Source organism: Babylonia areolata, chromosome 29 (genome assembly GCF_041734735.1).
Source record: "Babylonia areolata isolate BAREFJ2019XMU chromosome 29, ASM4173473v1, whole genome shotgun sequence".
Classification (NCBI taxonomy): domain Eukaryota; kingdom Metazoa; phylum Mollusca; class Gastropoda; order Neogastropoda; family Buccinidae; genus Babylonia; species Babylonia areolata.
This window is the reverse complement of record NC_134904.1, coordinates 22637981-22660882: the sequence shown is the minus strand read 5'-3', so window position 1 is coordinate 22660882 and position 22902 is coordinate 22637981. Positions and strand designations below refer to the sequence as shown.

Genomic DNA, 22902 nt, shown 5'->3' with positions numbered 1-22902 from the left:
GGAAAGAGGGGGCATGGGAAAGAGAAAGAGCATCTAGATGTTTCCAAAGAAAGACAGAATACTATCTGTGCATACAAAAATAAGACATCTGTGTTTAATAATAATGATAATAAACAAAACACTCCAAATAAACAGATAATAACAATATCAAAGTAAATAAATGAAGAACACTGACAGCGGAAGGTTCATTGGTCCGTGATAACTGCCTGCTTCGGTCCTGGTTGGCATTGGGGGAACCTGGCTGAGGGTCGAAGCTGTCTGGGTCAAAGAAGTCCATGTCAAAGTCCATGCCCATGTCCATGCCCTGACCCATGTTGCCCAGCTCCTGACCCAGTTCCGCTTCTGGGAAGACGTCATCAATGTCCAATGGGTCATATGTATCCATTGGATTGTTCAGGTCGCCTGGCTGCAATGGGTTGGCATTCACCTGTGGAGCAACCACAACTGGGTCATGTCACAACTCATCCAATCGCTCTTCAGATCCAGCACTTTAAATCTTAAAAACAAAATTAGTAAGCTCACTACTTCTGGCCTTTAATCTAGAAATATCAGTTTATTCAGAACGAACAGAGGACTATTTCACCACAGAAGCTCAGGAGGGCAGATCTGAGTTGAAAAGGTACTCATTCCATTATTCTTATTCCAACAACACATTTGCTTTCCAGCTTTCTCACTCCATAATGTGTATTACCAGCAACATAAACAGTTGTGCTTAGATCTGTATTACATGCACACAGAGACACAGGCACAGTCTGGTTACAGCATGGAGAGTGAAGTGTGCAGGGCACAAACACATACACCAGAGCACTACCTGAGCTGTCGCCGAGGTAGGAAAGACCAGGATGTGGGTGACTGAAGCATCTCGGGGAGTTTGCAGAGGACAGCTGGAGCTCTGCTTCTCCTCCTGCTTCACTGTATCAGCCATGACCTGAAAGCTGGGGTTCATCTCCATGGACACCACACAGGCACTGCGCACACAAGGGGACTCCGCGTTGGCTGAGCACTGGGCGCAGATCTCGCGCACACGACGGTTGGCTGCTTGCAAGTTTTTCTTGCCCAAGAGTCCTGACCAACCTGAAAAAAACATTTCTACGGGTTGTTTATTGCTCACATGCATTAAAAATAAAGTTAATGTAATGTCTTTTTCTCTTCTCATCATTTTTTGGTGGTTTTTTTTTCTTCCCCCTGTTCAATCCTAACCGTAACAGAGATACTGTGTTGGAGGTGGTTGCATAAGCCTTTTAACCCCTTGCCTGCCGAATGTTTTAACAATTCTGTCATTCCTGTGTCCTGAGGAAAAACTCAGGTTTCCACCTAAGAACAAAAAAATATGTGTACTACTTCCTCAAAAACAAAGATATCTCCCTGAAATTTAGCATGATGATTGCTCAAACGTCGTGCTGTAAGCAGGTGATAATGCTGTAATTCCCAGTATATCACTGTTGTTATTGTTGTTTTAATCCAAGTCAAAGTAAGTTTCCATGAAATCAAGTGGTTAAAAATTCTCTGCATGACAATTAATTCCAGAATTTCCAGTCAAATTTGCTTTTGTTGGGTGCTTGTGGCACAGTATTGATGAAAAAAACCAACAACAAACAAACAAAAAAATACAGGCCACCCATCTGTGTGTTGGCACCCAGCCAACAGATATTGCCCTCCCTGGCTGGTTGCGAGTTTGACTGACCACCACTCTCCCCATCCCCTTTCCCTGTTACCATGAACTACTGAAATCATCCATGTGCTGATAATGGCAAACATAAAAGGAACTATTTTACCAACAAAATAACCACTTGGGGAAAATGTAGATAGTTTAAGACCTTCACATTAAGTGTAAAACAACTACCTTTCCAAGGAAATCATAAAAATGTAACAGTAACAGGACTGTGAAAATATTTTTGGCTTCTTTTCATTTTTTATGCCTTCACACATGTGCTATGTCATTATTATTAGAATGTGTGGAAAGAACTGATTTTCCTGTCTTTAAGCCAAATCTGGTGTCAACAAAGTATTTCCAGAGAAAATATAAATCTTATCAAAGTTTACCGTAGACACATATCCATGTGCATATTACACACAGACAACAAAAACACAGGGTTATTACACAGAAGCATGTTGAGTTTAGAGCACACATGGTCCAAAACAGACAAACTGTACAGCTTTCAGTCCTCATGATTTAATCTTAGTGTAACTTAAATCTGGACACATGTTCATTTCTGCATCAAGCTTACACACTGGACTGAATCAGAATAATAGTGCTGCCTACCTTTCAGCTCTCCATGGCCCATACGCCCCAGTCTGCCAATGACCAGCCTGGTGGGGCGTGTGGACATGGAAATGAGGCCCAGGATGTAGTCCCACAGTTTGGACAGCCCATGTTTTCGGGCTGATGCTTTCTTACGTTGATTCCTGCATTGACACAATCCATGAAATACTGGTGTAATCACAAACTGGTCTGTTAGCATCAAATCTGGCATCAGAAGATTAACACATATATCATTCTTGTGGAAGAAGACTAATACAAATCATTATTGTGGTTTTCTTAAGACAAATTGATTATAGTCTTTGTTATACATCCATACAGAGTTCTTCCATTTATTCTACCACTGTGTGAACCAGATGAACCAAAACCAGAAAAACACACACCATAAGATATAACTATAAAAGACCACCAACAACTGTGACTGTTAATGATAACAATTTTGAATGGGTTAATGCTGTCCATTCTGATAAAGTGTCTGCTCTCTCTGAAATCTGTAAGATCCACTTCAAGTATCTGAATTTGATAAAACACCTACAAGCACTGCAATCTGAAATAATAAAGCAGTGGAATAACAACAACAACAAACAAAACAAAAAACCTAGTGGGGCAAGCTGCATCTGGTTTCTGTTCTTTGTGGGAAGTGAGGTAGAATAATATGCACAACCGCATTTCTAAAATGTGAACATACATACATACATACACACACACATATATATATGTATGTGTGTGTGTGTGTGTGTGTGTGTGTGTGTGTGTGTGTGTGTGAAGTGACTGACACTCAACTGTGTGGTCCCAATCTTCCCATTTGAGTGCCATACACACTGAGCTCTGGGTGTAAGGTGGATGGACCAAATCCCATAATGACATGATCTGATGGAGTTTAGCCCCTTCACCTTCCTGTCAACAATGCCACTGATGTTCACCATTTCACCACAATGGGTGGTAGCACAATCAACTTCATAGATATTCAAGATGGCGCCGACCAATGGCGACACGGGGATAGCTGTCCTGTTTATTTTGTGTTTATTTCTGTTTAAGAAACAGCTGTGATCCTACAAATGATCGTGACATGCTGCTGCGTGTTAGGGAACAGGTAGGCGAGTCCATTGTGCTGAGATCTCACTTCAATTCACTAGATCATGATATTCAATCGTCAACCATTAACACTGACCGGTCAACACACAAGGCTCAGCCCGCAAGGAAACGCGGAAAGCGAGGTGGGGCCCTTTCAAGGTTACACCAACGATGTTTTCGCCCACCTCTACCCAGTATGTTCCTATTGAACGTTAGATCTCTATCCAACGAAACTGACAAACTTAATGTAACATTCAGACAAGGAGGGACTACAAAGAGTGCTCTGTGTTTTGTTTTACTGAAACATGGCTCAACCCGGACATCCATGACAACGCCATTCAACCACCAGGCTTCACTGTCTACAGAGCTGACCGCACTGCTGACACAGGCAAGCAAAGGGGCGGCGGTGTGCGTTTCCTCGTGAACACACGATGGTGCTCCGATGTCAAGGTGCTATCGCGTGCCTGCTTTCCAACGATTTGAAATGGGAGAAAAATTTGGAATTTTTTTTTTTAAGAAAGCATAACAGTGCCTGTACTGTCTTTAGCGCCTCAAAAAGTTCGGAATTAGAAAAGAAATCATGGTTGATTTCTACCGGGCAGTCATTGAAAGCGTGTTAACCTTCGCTATTACTGTTTGGTACGGAAACATTTCCAAGGCAGAAGTCACAGCCCTGAACAGAATCGTAAAAACTGCCACCAAAATTACCGGGGCTGATTTACCTTCTCTACAAGACATATATTATAAGCGGCTACTCAAAAAAGCAAAATCACACAGCCAGGACGAATCACATCCAGCTTTTGGGATTTTTGAGATGCTCCCCTCTGGTCGACGGTACAGAAGTATAAGGATGAAAACCAAACGCTTCGCCAATAGCTTTTTCCTGAAAGCAGTCAATGCCCGGTCTCTCAAACAAATCCAGTATGACAACTAGAATTGTGCAATCAACAACCATCTACCTGAAGATCTAGTCATCAGCCCCATCCACATGTAATATGCGGCTTCTGTTCAAACATGTGTGTGTGTGTGTGTGTGAGAGAGAGAGAGAGAGAGAGAGAGAGTTTGTGTGCGCGCATGTGTGTGCGCGCGCGCGCAGTGCGTGCATGTGTGAGTATGCACAAGTTTTTATATTGATATGCACTTGTATGTATCCTAATTTCTACCGTAGCTGTGTTAGTGCATGATTTTCGATTTATGTTCGTACCTTGTTATGTACTACCCCCCCCCCCCCCCCCCCCCCCAAATATTCCTTGTGACCCCGGTACACTTGGTAATAAAGACATATTCTGTTCCATTCTAGTTACTTCAACTTAATCATACTACCTTATGTGCAACCTGCTGAAGGTGTAAGCAAGATAGTACCTGTTAGGAATGTGGATGTTGATGGTGCAGGTGTCCAGCATCTCCCCCTGGTTGTCGGTGGCCACAGCCAGCAGGAAGCGCTGGTCGTGGGACAGACAGTAGGTGACCAGCATGATGTTGGCCCTGTCCATCTGATCATTGTTCACATCCATCAGGGTTGCCTGGGAAGACTTCACTGGGGCCAGGATATATGGAGGGCTGTACAGCCGAGCGGGACTTCCTGGCTCGTTCTGTAACACAATGAGCAATGATAACTGCTTCAAAAAAAAAAACTGGGGGTATGTTCCGCAAGAGAACATTTTTTCAAAGTATGGAAATCTGTGCCATTTACAGTCAACACAAGGCTATTTTCCAGTTTCACAAAAGAGAAGCAGCTTTTCAGATGCATGTGATACCCACTGAAACCAACAAAGGAATCACAGAAGACAAAAACAACACTGCAAAGCAGTTCATCTGGCAAAAAAAATGCATGTAACCGTGTTCTGACTTAATAAATCACAATACCTACTTCTTCTTCGTTTGTGGGCTGTAATTTCCACTTTCGCTTGTGTACACGTGAGAGCTTTTTATTTTTTTAAATTTTTTTATTATTATTTTTTTTTAACCTTTATTTTAATTTTCCAAAAACATGTATACAATACAGAGAATAGTATGAAACGAACAATATAAAACGAACAGTAGCATCTTCCACTACAGAGAGAGAGATATAACAAAACAAAACAAGACAGACTAAACAAGGCAAAACAAATCTGTAACAACATCAAAAAAAAAAAAAAAGAAAAAAAAAGGAAAAAAAAGAGGAAGATTTGTCCAATCGTTCAATCAATCAATGTTTACATCTTAATGATTGTAGTAACCATGATGATTTAAGATGACATTAATAATAAATAGCCTGGACCAGTTGTAACATAGCAATAGCATCAATTGTGTCAACTATTACAGTAATGGTGTCTAGGGTCAGGGTTCGCGCTAGGATTTTTCAAAACCAGTCCCTTCGCCTCCTACCCCAACCGTTTTTCAGCGCCTCTGAGCAAAACCAGTCCTTGTGAGAAAAATCCAGTAGCATTACAAATAACGATGTAAATGTTTGCAAGCACGAGTCAGAGACTGTCAAACAAAAGACAGTTCACTTACCTACTTTCGACGCACTTTCATTGCTAAGAAACGATCAGTGCCACAGTCAACATCAAAGTCTCGAACACTCTTAGCGTGGATATTGAGGCGCATCAGCCGTGACACTCTCCCTTCGCCCAGCCGGGAACGCGCCTCTGTTTTGATTCCGTTCTGGACACTGAAACCTCTCTCCGCCGCCACGCTGGACACGGGGATAACCAAGGCAATTTTTGCCAAGGAAGCAAAGTCTGGGTACTGCACAGCCATGTTTCTGATCACAATGCGACAAGACATGGCAAAAGTATCATCACCCCCGTAGCCACTCAGTGTTCGCTTGAACTGATTGAAGTCAGTCTGTGCACGTGGTCCGTTTAGCACTGTCGCATAGTGGCGAGTCAGTACTGTCAGTTCTCGTGTTGCGTAATGATCCAGTGGTCCGGGAATTGGATTGCTTGGTGGGTATCTCTGTCTGTCGAAGATATTTGCCAATGCTGACACTATACTCATCTGATCATCGGGAAAGCGGTCTCTCAGAGACTGGAGGAGCTGTTCAATAAAGTTCTGACGGGCTGCCTTGAAAGTAGCTTCTCTGTCCACATGTGTCAGTCTGATTGTTTGGAACACACCATCATCACGTGTCACAACATCTGAAAACTCCTGTTCCTTCTGGCCTGGTGTCGTCAGAAGATGTTGCAGTCTTGCTTTTGCACTTTGCACAGCTGGATGAATGTCTGACAAGTTCACCTCCTCTTGCTGAAAAGTCAGGTTCAGTCTTTCCATGACTGGTATAATGTCTGAAAGCATGTACGTCATTGCAACAAATGCAAACATTCTGCATTTTCGACTCAAACCCACAGCTGCAGCGTTCTTTCTCTGGGCTTCCTCTTCAAGTTCCAGTGTCAGTGCTGGGTACACACTCCTGACAGCTGTGACAGCTTTCCCCAGACTTAGCCAGCGCACACTGATTGGATGCTTCAAGCATAGATACTCCACCGAATCTAGGGCATCACAGATCTCTTTCAAACGATGGGTTCTGTCACCCGAAGCCTTGTACAATTTGAAGATCTGCTGCAAACAAAGTCTGTAGTCCGATATGGATTGCACATTTTCTGTAGCATCCTTTGTCGCCAGCGCTACACGATGAGCGGCACAGTGAATGTGTACTAGAGCAGGTTGACGGGCCTTCAGTCGAACGCCCACACCATTCAGTCGGCCTGTCATAACGGACGCACCATCCGACCCCAATCCGGCCAGCTGCCTATCTGTGATCGACCATTCTTGAAGCACTTCGACCAACATGTCAAAAACACATTCTGATGTTCCCCTGTCGATGGTGTAGTTGCCTAAGAAAAGTGTCTCAACAACACCGTTGTTCTCAATGCGAGCAAACATGATTAGCTTCTTGTCCAAAGTACAGTTCAAAGTTTCGTCTATGATGATGCCCACAGAATCACTTTTCTCGAGTTTTTCTCTGATTTCCTGCTTGGTAATATCATCCAAACACTGTTCCATCTGTGACACTGAAGAGTGGTGCGTGTAGACCGGCCCTGACTTCAGTGACTGTACTCCATTGACCTCCTGAAGTTCAATCAGTGCTCCAAAATTATTGGCAGCGATATTGCGTTTTGACATGCATAACAAAGTTCGGAAGTGCGCTTTCACACATTCTTTTTCATCAGCACGGGCTGCTTCAGAGTGTGGGACCATGGAGGCTTGTTTTGTGTCTGTTGCTACTGCTGCCTTATGAGATACACTCTTTGCATGGTCTGCCAGGGTAGAATACTGGAAATTTCGTGATCCCCTAGTTAAACCATTTTTCTGTTTGGTTTTGATGCACACTTTACAGTACATTGTCATTTCATCACTTGCATCAACCTCCAGCCATCTGAAATCTTTCAGCCATGATTCTCTGAATTTATCATGCTTGCATTTAATTCTTTTGCTAGTGCTGGTGCTAGGCCTATCTTCTGTGCTGGTGGAGCTGATTGGAGTATTGTCACTCGAAGTCTGTGGTCGGTCTGAACTGCCTGAACCTGCGCTTCTTTCGGGCTGCCTGTCTGAATCACTTCTTCCACTTCGTGAAAAAAATGAAAAAATCGACTGCTGGTTCTTTTCTGCCATTGTGATCCCACTGATCATTCAATGAATAGGCGCGTGAATAAGTACTGGCTCTGCTGCATCCAGTTTGAAAATTGTAATGACGCGACTTAGCCTAGCATCACAAGCGACGACCCAGACAGACAGACGTCTGGGAGAAGTTGCGAATAACAGGCAGTAAAGCGCGTCTGTAAAGCTTTTATTATGGGACAGTCGCTATTCTGCTCTGTACCTTCATCAATTACTGATGGCTAGGCCTACGTGACAATCTGCATGTGTGCGAAGAGGCAGGAGGGTGGTGGAGAGGGGAGAGGGCTGGTTGAAAGATAAGGCAATTAAAGTGCTGAAGCCTTATGAACGATCAACTTTTTCTTTCTTTTGTTTTTCAGCCTTTTTATTTTTTATTTATTTATTTTTTCCCCCCCATTAATCTCTAACCAGTTGCAGCAAATTAAAACCAGTCCCTGGGACTGACAGCTAAAAAATTTCCAGTATTTCCTCTTTATAACCAGTAATTTACTGGTAATTGCCAGTTAACGCGAACCCTGTAGGGTAAGGCGAAAGCGAGTGGTGGCATTATAATATCATAATAATAATGAGCATGAGTATACCACTTCTGCATTATTGGAAAGGAAAGCTTGTAGTTAATCACATTGTAAAGAAAACAGCAACCATAAAAGTTCAAAAATAAACAAATAATACATATAGGAAATAAATAAAGACCTATTCGTACAAAGTAAGGACTGTTATAAAGGATGATAACTATGGAACACGCGAAATTGTGATTAAGTAACAGTTTCCATAATTGGAAGGTAACTGTTCCACTTTGTACGGAAAGCGTGATGGTTCATTAGTATAGAGTATATAAGATGCATGTTCTTCGATTTTGTATCTGTATCTGAGCTGTGTTGTAAATGCATTGAGTTGTGGTGGTTGTTTGTTGAATTTGCATTTGTACAGAAAGTTTTTGGCAAGTAAAATAATGAAATCTAAAATATCATCTGTAGCAAATGTGTGTGAGTTTCCAAATAAAACTAATTCTTCACTTAATTGGGCATTGTATAGATTATTGCATTTGTTATTAATATCAGTTTGGAAAGCAGTCCAAAATCTCTGCACAATCTCACATCTCCAAAAAAACGTGTTCAATGGTTTCTGGATGTGATCCACAGAAGCTACACGTGAGAGCTTTTATATGTATAACATTTTTTACCCCTGCCATGTAGGCAGTCATACTCCATTTTTGAGGGTGGGGGTGCATGCCAGGTATGTTCTTGCTTCCATAACCCACCAAACGCTGACATGGATTACAAGATCTTTATCATGTATTTGATCTTCTGCACATGCATACTCATAAAGGGTTCAGGCGCTAGCTGGTCTGCACATCTTTTGACCTGGGAGATCGGAAAAATCACCGTCCTTTACCCACCAGGTATTGTGACCAGGATTCAAACCCGGGACCCTAAGATTACAAGTCCAAAGCTTTAACCACTTGACTGTTGTGTCTATGAAAATCACTATGCCAAGTTTCATGAAAATTGAATGGAAAATCTTAAATACCTATTCAATTTCCATCATGCTTCTTACATTTTTCCTTATGTGCCATGTTGTGACCTTGAACTGACCTCTGACCTTTTTACACATTATGACCAAATTTGATCAATATTGTGTTCAAGATTTTCCCTCTCTTGCACATGGAAACTTGGCCATTTACATCTGATTTTGAATTTCGTTAATAATTGCTCTACACATGACTTGTGGTTCCCATTAGTAGGCAGCGGCAGCCCCTATGGCTGATTCCGGTAAACCTAAGAACGCCTATAAAGCTGACTGAATCTGAAGTGCATTTTCTCATATTTGATTTCCTTTTGTGAAAAAATATCCAACTGAAATAAATATTTATCATCCATATTTACTTTTTTTGTGTGCGTGTCTGCTTTGTGCAATGCATGAATGAGTTTGTGGATTAAAGAAAAAGAAGTGTACTGTAACGCGATACAGCAATCCTTGTTCAATGACGGCCGGTGTCTGAGCGCGACACAGTTCATTTCAACAAACAGTGGAAAAAATCACATCCGTTGCTTTCCATTCACTGGTTACTGTTCGAAAAACTGGGTGGCGTAACAGGCTTAAGTTCAAGGAAAACTTTTGTATGTTTTTTTCAAGCCTTGGGCGAAGTAATGTAGTCAGATCTGAGCGCAATGTTACGGGAAATTTTTGGCTATCTTTCAAGGCCTCGTGCAGTTCAAAAATGAAATCAGACCCTACACACACACACACACGGAGAGGAAAGAAATGGGGAAGGGGGATGACTGGAGGAAGGAGGGGTGGGTTATATCACTGTCAGCAGTCATGGATTCTCAGCCACAGCAAGTGGTAAGTGATTTGGCTCAATGCCAAGGTAGCAACAATCATTGATGTGGTTTTATTCCTCCCCTCTCCTTACCATTGGTGGGAGATACTCAGAGATAGGAGGGAGGGGGGTAGTAGTAGTAGTAGTAGTAGTAAGAATTGGTGTTTTGTTTGGAATGTGAGAACATAGTTGGACAGAAAATGTTAAAGAAACACACACACACACACATATATATATATGTATGGGTGTGTGTATTATTTTCTGACTGACTTTCAAAATGTTGAATAAATTCTGTTAAAACTTGCACAGCATTTGTGTAACTATATGAGTGAACATAATATTATCAAAAATAGAACTTTATATCTGTATCTATCTACCTGTCTGTCTATCTATATATTTATATAGGTGTGTGTGTGTATATATATATATATATATAGGCATAGATATACATTTATAAAGTTTCACAGCTATTGCAACAAAATGCAACTACAGTATCTAACTTTTGTGTGATGTTGAATGAAACGCTCATTTTATTACAATTTTTTTTTTTACTCCTTTATTTAACATTCACCGAGTTTGTAGCAGACGACACTAATGCTGTTCCGAGCACTTCCGGTTTTAGACACTGCTGTTGCCTGCTTTTTTGTTGAGGATGTGAGTATTCACTCAGCATGGCAATTTGTAGGAAAATGTACACACAGCTATTTGTATTGCTACAGGGTTTTCCTTGTGGCATTGTAGGGCTGCGGCTGTTGGTCATGATGATCTATGCCACCCATTTTTTTGTTGTAATCCAGAATTGCTGGAGGCTTATTTACTGCCCTTTGGTCTTGCTGCTGCTGGTCTTCAGCTGCAGGTTTGTGGCAAGTTGTCAGTTCCAGATGGTCCAGGATGAACATCATGATCATCACCATGCTGCATACCTGAAACACATTGCATAAAAGACTAAGTTTTTTTTTTTTTTTTTTTTTTTTTTTTAACATATAAAAAGGTTATGAAATGGTACCATTTTATTTCTGATCGTTTTCAGAATCTGAAATACAAACACACACACCTACCCCCCCACCCCCCAACACACACACACTGAAACTGGTTCATGGCATGCCACACCCCCTTCATTCTCTTTCTCATACAAAACAAAATGACAACACACACACACTTCTACAAGTGTTGCATTTACAAAGTAATTTAGGCATACAATTCTGTATATCATTCTCTGATTTCAGTTTTGTAAACATCCCCCCCCCACCCTGGGCTCTCCCCCACTCATACACACACACACAACAAGAGAGGCAAGGCCTTCAAGACTCACTTGTGATACACTTATAAAAAAATCTAATCGTTAAAATGTGTTCTGTATTTGTTATCATAAAGCTTCCGGTTAAAAGAAAAAGAAAAAAGAAAACGAGAGGCAAGGCCTTCAAGACTCACTTGTGATAAATTAGGTCCCCTTGCAAATTACAGAGTAATTTCCCTTTTTTACTATCTGCACCAAAACGTTTGCAAAATAAATAAAACTTCCATGCTTAGCAAAAGAAGTTCCTGTTTGAACAAAAAATGATAATAATGACTGCTCTTGTTGTTGTGTCAGAATATGAGATCAAAGTGCCAAGTTTAGAGAATACATAAAATATAAATATAAGAGTAAATGCAGTTTGCATATAATTAGGCTTCTTTTTTTTTTGTGTGTGCCCATCCCAGAGGTGCAATATTGTTTTAAACAAGATGACTGGAAAGAACTGAATTTTTCCTATTTTTATGCCTAATTTGGTGTCAACTGACAAAGTATTTGCAGAGAAAATGTCAATGTTAAAGTTTACCACGGACACACAGACACACGCACACACACACACAGACAACCGAACACCGGGTTAAAACATAGACTCACTTTGTTTATACAAGCGAGTCAAAAATGTCTTAACGGCAGATTCAAACCCCGCGCGTTCGGGTGAGAAGAAACTGTCTTACCCATTACACTATCGTGGCTCCTTCACTGACGTTCAAAAATATAACATTTAAACATGCTTTTTTAAAGGGCGATAAATCGATTGCGGTATTTGCAGTGAGAATGCTGTTTAAATCATATTATTCTGGTGCATCTTGAGCATTCAAAAAATCTTTAAGGGCAATTAAAAATTCTTTTTAAGTCCGCAGTAAAGGAGACGTGGCTATTGCCCCAACCACACCGCAACATTTATCCGTTTTTTCCCTACATCTAGATAGATGTACAAGATTAGTTACACCCGGTTAACACGGTCGATTCAATTTCTCTTTTATGTTCATTCTAGTTTTATAGTTTTAAAGTTGATATAAAAACTGAGTATTTTGTTAAACTAATAACATGTAGAGTCAAGTACAAGTACTTTTAAACGTCATATGAAGTGAAAAGGACTTCATTTTAGAAGCAGGGGTGCAAGTGGAAAAAAGTGGCAAGACTGAAGTCCGGTCTAGGGGGTCTGGGGGAGTGCCGTAAGCATTTCGTGCATTTTCCTGCTCTCTCAGGGCCTCTCAGAGTGCCTTTCAAGAAGAAAATATTTATATTTTTGGCAAGGAAAATTTATGGATTTTAGGTAATGCTTTTAATGGACTAAGCACGTGCAATGCCGTGTGTCAGGTAATATGCTGCTGTTAGTCGGGACATGTGAAGGCTTTCTACAGCCTTTGTGTCTTTAGCTGAAGTCTTTATTAAGTCCACTAGGTCTTCAGAGAGACTGAATGGAAGGCAGTGTTCAGAGAGAAACAAATTCTGATCTTAAGGTCCATGACTTTATCCGTCAAACTAGGGCCAGCAAACAGAGGTTTTGCACAAGGCATTGTGGAGGTGTGCAAGTAGGAAGCGAGCTGTTGAAGATGGTCTGGATCCTCACTGTGTTTCACCAACGATCTCTTTCCGTTTTTTCCATAGTTCAGTTTTGTGTTGTTACAGCATTTGCAAATAGCCAAACCACTTGCGTCAATTTTCGCGCACCACATCGAGAATTTCCGTTTCAGTTTGTCTTCATGGTTGAGCCATTCATTTTTCCACTTGTTCTTACAATCTTTGTCGATTTCTCGAGCTTTTCTCTCGTCAGAAACTTCCAAAAACGGCATTCTGGCATGTGAAAAACTTGCAGTTTTGCTTCCCGCTACCCGAAGATTAAAGCAAAGATGCTTCCCCTTCGCAAAGACAGAGCTTAGGCTAGCGCGGGAAGTGAAGCCAAACTGCTGGCCCTTGCATTTCAGAAAATAGAAAAACAGCAAATCAGATTCGAGAAGCTGACGATCACGCGGTAAGCACGCTGAAAGCACATGTTTAGAGTCACGTAGGCCAGCTACCTATACTGACGTTTCATTAAAAAAGTGATGCCTCCTTTGGTTGTGGGATATACCAGTCTGTGTTTACTTTACTCGAACGAAATAGGGGGTGAAACAGTAATGTCTCTCCTCCCCCTTTCATTTTTTGTCCGTCCCGGGGACGGACTGCTTCTATGATTTTCCGTCCTAGGCGATTTTTTTCTCTCGGTAAAATACAGAGTTTCAGGGCTAAGTAACAGTGTGTGTGTGTGTGTGTGTGTGTGTGTGTGTGTGTGTGTGTGTGTGTGTGTGTGTGTGCCTCTCTCTCTCTCTCTCACACACAGACACAGACACACATTCTCTCTGTTCTCGCTTTCCAACGAACAGTCCCATCCGGATTCCAGCGGCAAAAATGGGAGTCGTACACAGCGCGCGCGGCCAGACACAGCTGGCGCTGGCTTCAGTTTAGCTAAGCACTGGTCAACCAGTCAAGAGAGTTCCATCTTCCGGTGAATAGTTCAGTATTCAAGTTCCGACCAAAACTTTCCCGGACCAAAAGCATAGGGACAAAAAAAAAAAAAAAAAAAAAAAAAATCGAAATTTCATCAAGACGGAAATCCGTATGAGACGGAACCACTTGCACCCCTGTAGAAGTCAAGACTGGAAATTTTTTCATTTCATCAATTCAAGGGTATTAACTCTTAACTCTCATGGTTTATCATTTTTAACTGTGAATTCCGACTGATTCTGTGGTTATTTTTATGGCAGTTTGGGGCATTATCCAGTAAGTGATGAGGCGTTCACAAATCTTTCTCAGAATAAATATTTAACGGTCTCCTTCTCCAACTTTCCATCGCATGTTATCGTGTATTGTCCATTGAATATATGATTGAATGGGCAGGTCAACAACTTGAAACAAAATGGCGTTGTTCACGTTCACGAAGAATATGAGCACACGCTTTGAATATGTATAAATATGTGTACACAATTGATTTTTGCCCATGACCTTCAGGGCTCAGCCAACAGATCTATAAAGTCCACTCATCGTACTGATTTTAGTATTTTCTGAAAAAGACCACTTGGGCGAATGAACATAGTGAAAGCCCAGTACACTGAGAGTAAAACAGACAAGCTTTTTATGTATTGAGTATAATTTCAAAATGTAATGTTTAAGATGAGAAAGATCAGTTTAAAGCAAATTAACCCCCCTAGCATTAATTACAGATTAATTTCCATTTTTTGCTATCTGCACCAAAGGCATGCAAATAAATATAACTTCCATGCTTAGCAAAAGAAGTTCCTGTTTGAACAAAAAAATGATAAAAATGACTGCTCTTGTTGTTGTGTCAGAATATCAGATCAAAGTGCCAAGTTTAGAGAATTAAAAAAAAAAAAAAAATAACAGTAAATTCAGTTTGCATATGATCTGGCTTCTTTTTTTAATTTTTTTGTGCCCATCTCAGAGGTGCAATATTGTTTTAAACAAGATGAATGGAAAGAACTGAACTTTTCCTATTCTTATGCCAAATTTGGTGTCAACCGACAAAGTATTTGCTGAGAAAATGGCAATGTTAAAGTTTACTACGCAGACACACACACACACAAACAACCGAACACCGGGTTAAAACACAGACTTACTTTGTTTACACAAGTGAGTCAATAAACAATACACACTCGGGAATGAATTCACAGAAAGCTCTAGGTGAGTGACACACGCTGTCATCAACAATGAGCCAGTCAGCATGCCATGCCCCCTCGCGCAGCGTTGGTCACACACAGTCCACACCTGACTTGACTCTCTCTCACACAGACACTGATCATTGACTGACAAAGCTACTTACCACAGCTAACACATTCAAAACACACACAGTGCAGTTATATTCATTGTTACAAGCAGAAAGCAAATAATAAACTGACAAACCTTGTAAACACCCACCTGCATCTTGAATCAGCTGGGCTTGTCTGTTCATTTTCGTCAAGCAACCCCACCTTCCACCCCCTTGCATGTCAAAATCTGCGTCTTTGGCATCAACTTCACACAGTTCTATCTCATTCAGTCCACTATCTTCATCTCTGCTATCATGCATCGTGAAGGATTTCTTTCAATACTCGTGCAAGTGTTGGGGTTTGTCTGCATTCAGCCATGGCTTTGCAAACACAACTTGAGCTTCGTACAAACTTGCAGAACTTTCGCCATAAATATGACAATAGGTGAATATTTTTAGCTAATGGAACTCAGGAGATAAACAGCTCTTAGGGGAGCTAATTTAATGGTTAGCAGACTGTTTTTTCTGCAATGCCAAACTCACAGAACGTTGTAACATAACGTATGGCGCGCGTCAATACACAGACCTGCCTAGGCCCCCAAATACCTCTCAGTAGTAGAGCCCCAGTTTTCGATAGTTTTATGGTAGTTTTCTGTAGTATGGACATGGCGGCATTTCCACTTTAATATGCTCTTCATGTCATCTTCCTTGTACAAACCAAGACATGGTTTAGGGCTAATTATCAAACACAAGTGAAGCTTTCAGTAATCATATGCAGAGATACCAATCTCCAAAGACAAAAAGGAGCATGTGACAAAATCACCAACACAAAATGACTGACTGACAGTAACCATCATCAAATTTTAGTTTATTCATGACAGAGCTTTCCTTTCCTCTTTCTCTTAGTTTTCATCTGTTTGCGGAGATTCCAAAATTGTGAACTTTACTGAAACAGGTGAGGGGATCTTGGGGACTGCATTAGGAGAGCAAAGCTGGTTATGTGTTATATCCATAAACACACACAGATAGAGAGCATCTCTGAGCGCACGTGCGCACACACACACACGTGTGTGTGTGTGTGTGTATGTGTGTGTGTGTGTGTATTCAATTCAACCATGTGTGTGGTGAAAGAGGGGTGAGGATAGAAAGTGTGTGTGTGTGTGTATACCTGAGAGAGAGACAGAGAGAGTATACGCTTTGTATTTTGTTTTCAATGCAGCTGTGTGTGTGTGTGTGTGTGTGTTTGAGAGAGTGAGAGAGTGTATGTGTGTGTATGTGTTTTCAATTCAGCCCCTCTGTGTGTGTGTGTGGTGAAAGAGGAGACAAGGATGGGGAGAAAGTGTGTGTGTATGTCAGAGAGAGACAGAGAGAGTTTATATGCTTTGTGTTTTGTTTTCAATGCGACTCTGTGTGTGTGTGTGTGTGTTTAAGAAAGAGAAAAAGAGTGTGTGTATTCGAGAAAGAGTGTGCGTGTATGCGTGTGTGTGTTTTCAATTCAGCTCTGTGTGTGTGTGTGTGTGTGTGCGCCTGTGCGTGCGTGCTTGAGAGAGCGTGTGTGTGTGTATGCATGTGTGTGTGTATGCATGTGTGTGTGTGTTTAATTTATCTCTGTGTGTGTGTGTGTGTGTAGTAGCAGTAGTAGTCTTCAGTTTAACGTCTTCCACTTTAAGTGATATTAGACGGAAAAGAAAAAAAAGAAAAAAAAAAAAGGAGAGAGGCAAGGCCTTCAAGACTCACTTGTGATACACTAAAAAAACAAAACAAAAAAAAAAAAAACCCGTTAAAATGTGTTCTGTATTTGTTATTATAAAGCTTCACGTTAAAAAAAAAGAAAAAAAAAAAGTCTTAACCTGATTCAAACCCCGCGTGTTTGGGTGAGAAGAAACTGCCTTATCCATAACACTATCGTGGCTCCTTTAACTGACGTTCTAAAATTTAACATTTGAACATACTTTTTTAAAGGGCAATAAATCAACTGTGGCATTCGCAGTGAGAACGCTGTTTAAATCATAGGATTCTGGTGTATCTTGGGCATTCAAAAAATCTTTAAGGGCAATAAAAAAATTCTTTTTAATGGCTATCGCCGCAGTCACACTGTAACATTTAGCCGTTTTCACTAGATCTAGATAGATGTACAAGTTTAGTTACACCCGCTGGGAATGTAGTACGACACGGTCGATTCAATTTCTCTTTTATGTTCATTCTAGTTTTATAGTTTTAAAGTTGATATGAAGATTTAGCATTTTGTTAAACTAATAACATGAAGAGCCAAGTAAAAGTACTTCTAAACGTTGTAAGAAGTGAAAAGGACTTCATTTTGAGAAAAGTCAAGACTGGACATTTTTTCGTTTCATCGTGATCAGTTCAAGGGTATTAACTCGCATGGTTTACAATTTTTAACTGTGAATTCCGACTGTTTCTGTGGATATTTTTATGGCAGTTTGGGTCATAATCCAGTAAGTGATGAGGCGTTCACAAATCTTTCTCTGAATAAATATTTAACGGTCTCCTTCTCCAACTTTCCATCACATGTTATCGTGTATTGTCCATTGAATACAGGATTGAACGGGCAGGTCAACAACTTGAAACAAAATGGCGTCGTTCGCGAAGAATATGAGCACGCGCTTTGAATGTGTATAAATATGTGTACGCAACTGATTTTTGCCCATGACCTTCAGGGCTCAGCCAAGAGATCTGTAAAGTCCACTTGTCATATTGATTTTAGTATTTTCCGAAAAAGACCACTTGGGCGAATTAACATAGTGAAAGCCCTGTACACTGAGAGTAAAACACACAGGCTTTTTATGTATTGAGTATAATTTCAAAATGTAATTTTAAGATGAGAAAGATCAGTTTAAAGCAAATTAAGTCCCCTAGCATTAATTACAGAGTAATTTCCCTTTTTTTTTTTTACTATCTGCACCAAAACGTTTGTAAAATAAATAAAACTTCCAAGCTTAGCAAAAGGTGTTCCTGTTTGAACAAAAAATGATAATAATGACTGCTCTTGTTGTTGTGTCAGAATATCAGATCAAAGTGCCAAGTTTAGAGAATACAAAAAATATAAATATAAGAGTAAATGCAGTTTGCATATACTTAGGCTTCATTTTTTATTTTTTTGTGCCCATCCCAGAGGTGCAATATTGTTTTAAACAAGATGACTGGAAAGAACTGAATTTTTCCTATTTTTATGCCTAATTTGGTGTCAACTGACAAAGTATTTACAGAGAAAATGTCAATGTTAAAGTCTACCACGGACACACACACACAGACAACCGAACACCGGGTTATTAAGACATAGACTCACTTTGTTTACACAAGTGAGTATAAAAAAAAAAGAAAAAAAAGGGGGGTGTGGGGTGTGTGTGTGTGTGTGGAGGGAACGGTATTGGGCAGAGGGTGGAAAATGTGTGTGTGTATGGTGTGTGCGCGTGTGTGTATGTGTGTGTGGTGGGGAAAGATACAGAGCAATTGGAAAAAATAAAGCATTATAACGGGAGACATAGGCACAATACAGAAGGAAACGCTAACATCAAACAACTGTAACAACTATAACAAATGTCCAATTGGACTATGCAGCAAACCTTCTGCAATAGCAGATAGCATCTTGAAATTGTCAAAAATACAATCAAAAGAATTTTCCGAGAAGTTTGGTAAAAACGATTTCAGACTCTGACATTCAAAGAGCATGTGTTTTCTAGAAATAGATTCTCCACATGTGCATTTAACATCTCTGCTGAACTTTGTTATAAAAGCGTTCAGCTTTATCCTGTTTGATAATGCCTGAAATTGCCTTAATCTGAATAAATTACTGAATGTATTTGATTGATAGATTCCAGTTGTTGAATATTATTTATACTTTTATTTAAAACTTTGCCATTTTGCTGGTATACTTCCCATACTTTGCTCCATGATGCTTTTTCTAGTAAGCGGTACCCCTCTTGCACAGACAAAGGTACATAAAGGTATGTGGTTCCCTGTTGGTGCTTCCCACCTCTTCTTGCAACCCTGTCAGCCCATTCATTATATAGGAGACCAAGGTGAGAAGGAACCCAACAAAAAGTTGTACGTGTTCCTCTCAAATTCATAAGATGTACAATGTGACTTATTTCTATTATTATTTTGGACTTGTTCTTACAATTTGATGAGTTTAAAGCCTATAATACAGATTTTGAATCAACACAAAATAAGACTTGTGGAAGGCAAACTGGAAGATCAAGAATATAATTTAAAGCCATAAGAACAGCAATAAGTTCAGCTGTGAATATTGACCGATCTTTACCAATATGGTATGATCGTTCAGTTTTCAGTTTTGGTATAACGAAAGCTGAACCTGCTTGGCCATTGTCTAGGAGTGAGCCGTCTGTGTAAATATGTAAGTGGTCACGGTATCGATTCTGAAGGTGTAATCGGACTTCTGTTGCAATGATATTTGGATTTTCTTTTTTTGCAATGTCAGTATGATTGATATCAAACTGTGCTTTACTCATCTCCCAAATGGGGCATGAACTTACTGTTTTCTGCGTGTCTACCTTATCTGGATTAATTTCGGACTTTTGGAAAAGGTTTAACACAAATGTGCCAACTGGTGTTAGATATCGTTTTAGCTCTTTTTGGGAAGTTGTTTTCAGATGTAATTCTTACTTCCTCTGACGTAAAATATTCAGCTGTTGAGCTCCTCAATACGTATTTAGCACGCCAGGTTTTGGTATTCATCCAAAGGTAATTCTCCCATTTCTTTATATGTTCCGAGGGTTGTTGCGTGGAAAGGTATGCCAAGGGCACGTCTATATGCTTTACAGTCAATGCTTTGAAGTTTCTTTAACAAATACTTTGGAGCACTGAAAAAGACTTCTTGTCCATACGATAGTTTGGATCGAATAAGTGATGATGATAAATGTTTCAATATCGTTGTATCTTGTCCCCAGTACTGTTTACTTATAACTTTGAGCAAGTTTAAACATTTTCTTGCTTTTGTTATTATATATTTGATATGGGCATTCCAAGCTAGTTTTGAAGCTCTATACTGAATGGGCTCATTTTCAATTTTAAATGTTGGTAACTCTTCTGGATTATTACCATTGTTAAAAAGCATAATGTGAGTTTTTTCTGCTGATAATGTAAGACCACTGTCGACAATATACTTCAGTTTATCTTTTTCTCTTTGGTATGTTTTCTTAATATAGTTTAATGCCCTTTTTGATGTATTTCTTTTCATAGTTACATTCATCCACATACATATATCATCTGCGTATTGCACTAGGATCACATCTTTTGATAAATGTTGGGGTAAGTCGTTCAGCAAGATGTTAAATAGAACAGGGGCAATAAAAGAACCTTGGGGTAATCCCATGTGAAGAGTCTTAGGATATGAGTACGTATTTCCAACTCGTACTTGTATACGTCTTTTAGTCAAGAAATCTTTGATATAATTATAGAGACGCCCTGAAAAGCCAACAGATTTCAGTTTAAAGAGTAACTTTGCATGCCAAACTTGATCATAGGCTTTCTTTATATCAAAGAAAGTTGCAAGAACGTTTTTTCTTCTAGCAAATTGTTGTTTTACATGTGTTGTAAGTTTTACCAAATTATCAATTGCAGATCTACCTCTCTGAAAGCCTGCTTGATTAATTGGGATAATTCTATTTTTATGGCAATAGTACATCAGTCTTCTCAAAATTATTCTTTCCATCAGCTTACCAGTATGTGATGTTAGAGCAATTGGCCTGTAACTGTTCTTATCTGTTTTACATTTTCCTTGTTTATGAACTGGTATTACAATAGACTGTTTCCATTGTGCTGGCATTAAACCATCAATCCAGCACTTTTGAAAAAGCTTACATAACAAAACAGCAAAATTTTCTGGTAAGTGCCTAATCATCTCATTTGAGACCGCGTCAAGTCCTACAGATGTTTTCTTTTTAGGGAGGGATAGTATTGCGTCTTTAACCTAACTGAGTGTGAGTGGAGCATTGATGTACTGACTGTTATCGGGACTTGGATCTGTATAATCACTTTTGCTCTCTTCTTCGGTTCTGTGTTTACTCTTTTTAGGCGATAGACCTTCCAATTGCATAGACTCTGAGAACATTTCTACAAATGTTTCTGCTTTCTCTGTACTGGATGGGAATTCTGTCTTCTATCTCAATAGGGCAAGATGGCAAATTTTTACCTTCTTTTATTTCACTGAATTTTTTCCAAACCTTTTTAGTATCTTTATGACTGGATATCTCATTATTACAGAATGAGGACCAATATTGTCTTTTAGCCTGTGCAATGATCATGTTACTATAATGGTTTGCCCTTTTCTTTTCAATAAGATTTTCTTGTGACTTGTTTTTCATATAAATTATAAACTTCATTTTTTTTATCATTTACTACTGCTTCACAGGCTGGCGTCCACCAAATATTTCCTAAATGCTTGTTTGATTTAAGCGAATTACATTTTGGGATTGATATATCGGCGGCTTGTAATATGGTGTCAGTAAAGAAAGAATATAAATTATCTATATCCCCAGTGTTTACAGACTCCATGTTTTTGCAAGCAAGCATACTTTCGAATTTCTCCCAATCAGCACCTTTATAGTTATACTTTGGGACTTTGTCTTTTTGAACTTCCGTATATCTTTCAGTTTCATTGAAAGTCATGATGATCGGTAGATGATCACTTCCCAGTGTATCTTTATGCGTTGTCCATTTACATTCTGGATACAACGTAGCAGATATGAAAGAGAGATCTATTGCAGATGCCCTGTGAGTTACAATATCAGGGATTCTGGTAACGCTGCCATCATCTAAAAGGCTCAAGGAGGAATCAACAACATTTTCTACAAAGCGGTTACAAGTAACTGATACACAATCTTTGTCCCAAAAAAGTGAATGGGCGTTAAAATCTCCCCCTATCAACCATTTTTCATTATCTTGAACATTATGTAACCATTCTGTATTAAGTTCATTTGGTCCTCTAGGTAAGTACACAGAGACGACATGAAGAGTAAGGTGATCACTGAATTTAACACATGCCGCACATGAATGGAAATCAGGAGTAGAATTTGGTGCTGGTGGAGAGCATACACTGTACTCTGTCCCTTCTTGGATATATATGGCTGCACTAATTTTTGTGGCAGTATCAACCTGCTGGTGCACAGGTGGGTAATAATAACCTGTAAGCTTGGGTAAGTTATTCTTCACATTTAGGGACTGTAATATAAGCGTTTGGTAATTATACTTTGCCAAATGTTGGATGAGATACAGCAAATTTGTGGAAATAGATCTAGCGTTCCACTGCATGATCTGGATTGCACGTTTGCGAATGGGGGGCATTGTGAAGGAGGGTGTATATTGGAACAAAATAGATTAAATAAAATTTATAATGTCTTATGGCACACGCAAAGCAACAACAACAACTACTACTACTACAATAAAAGTAATAGAGTCAACTACTTATACGAATGTTCAGTTATAAACCGATTTTCAAACAAGAATAAAGAAAGACTAGGAACTAACTAGGAATAAAGAAACTAATAGATAAAATGTTTAACACCAAATTATGTAAGGAAAAATGTTAATGACTGTAACGGCGAAGTGTAGAAAAAGTACTCAGC

General features: G+C 39.7%; 1 protein-coding gene across 1 annotated transcript in view; it reads right to left on the bottom strand.

The window, feature by feature from the left end:
• The window catches only part of LOC143302314 (mediator of RNA polymerase II transcription subunit 13-like), a 130519-nt gene that overhangs the window by 18309 nt on the left and 89308 nt on the right, over positions 1-22902 (bottom strand). Inside the window, exons 25-28 of the mRNA XM_076616925.1 lie at positions 4697-4926; positions 2264-2406; positions 812-1074; positions 176-427 (exon numbers count right to left, since the gene is read on the bottom strand). Coding sequence (XP_076473040.1) covers positions 176-427; positions 812-1074; positions 2264-2406; positions 4697-4926 — 888 coding nt within the window. The remainder of the gene's footprint in view (positions 1-175; positions 428-811; positions 1075-2263; positions 2407-4696; positions 4927-22902) is intronic.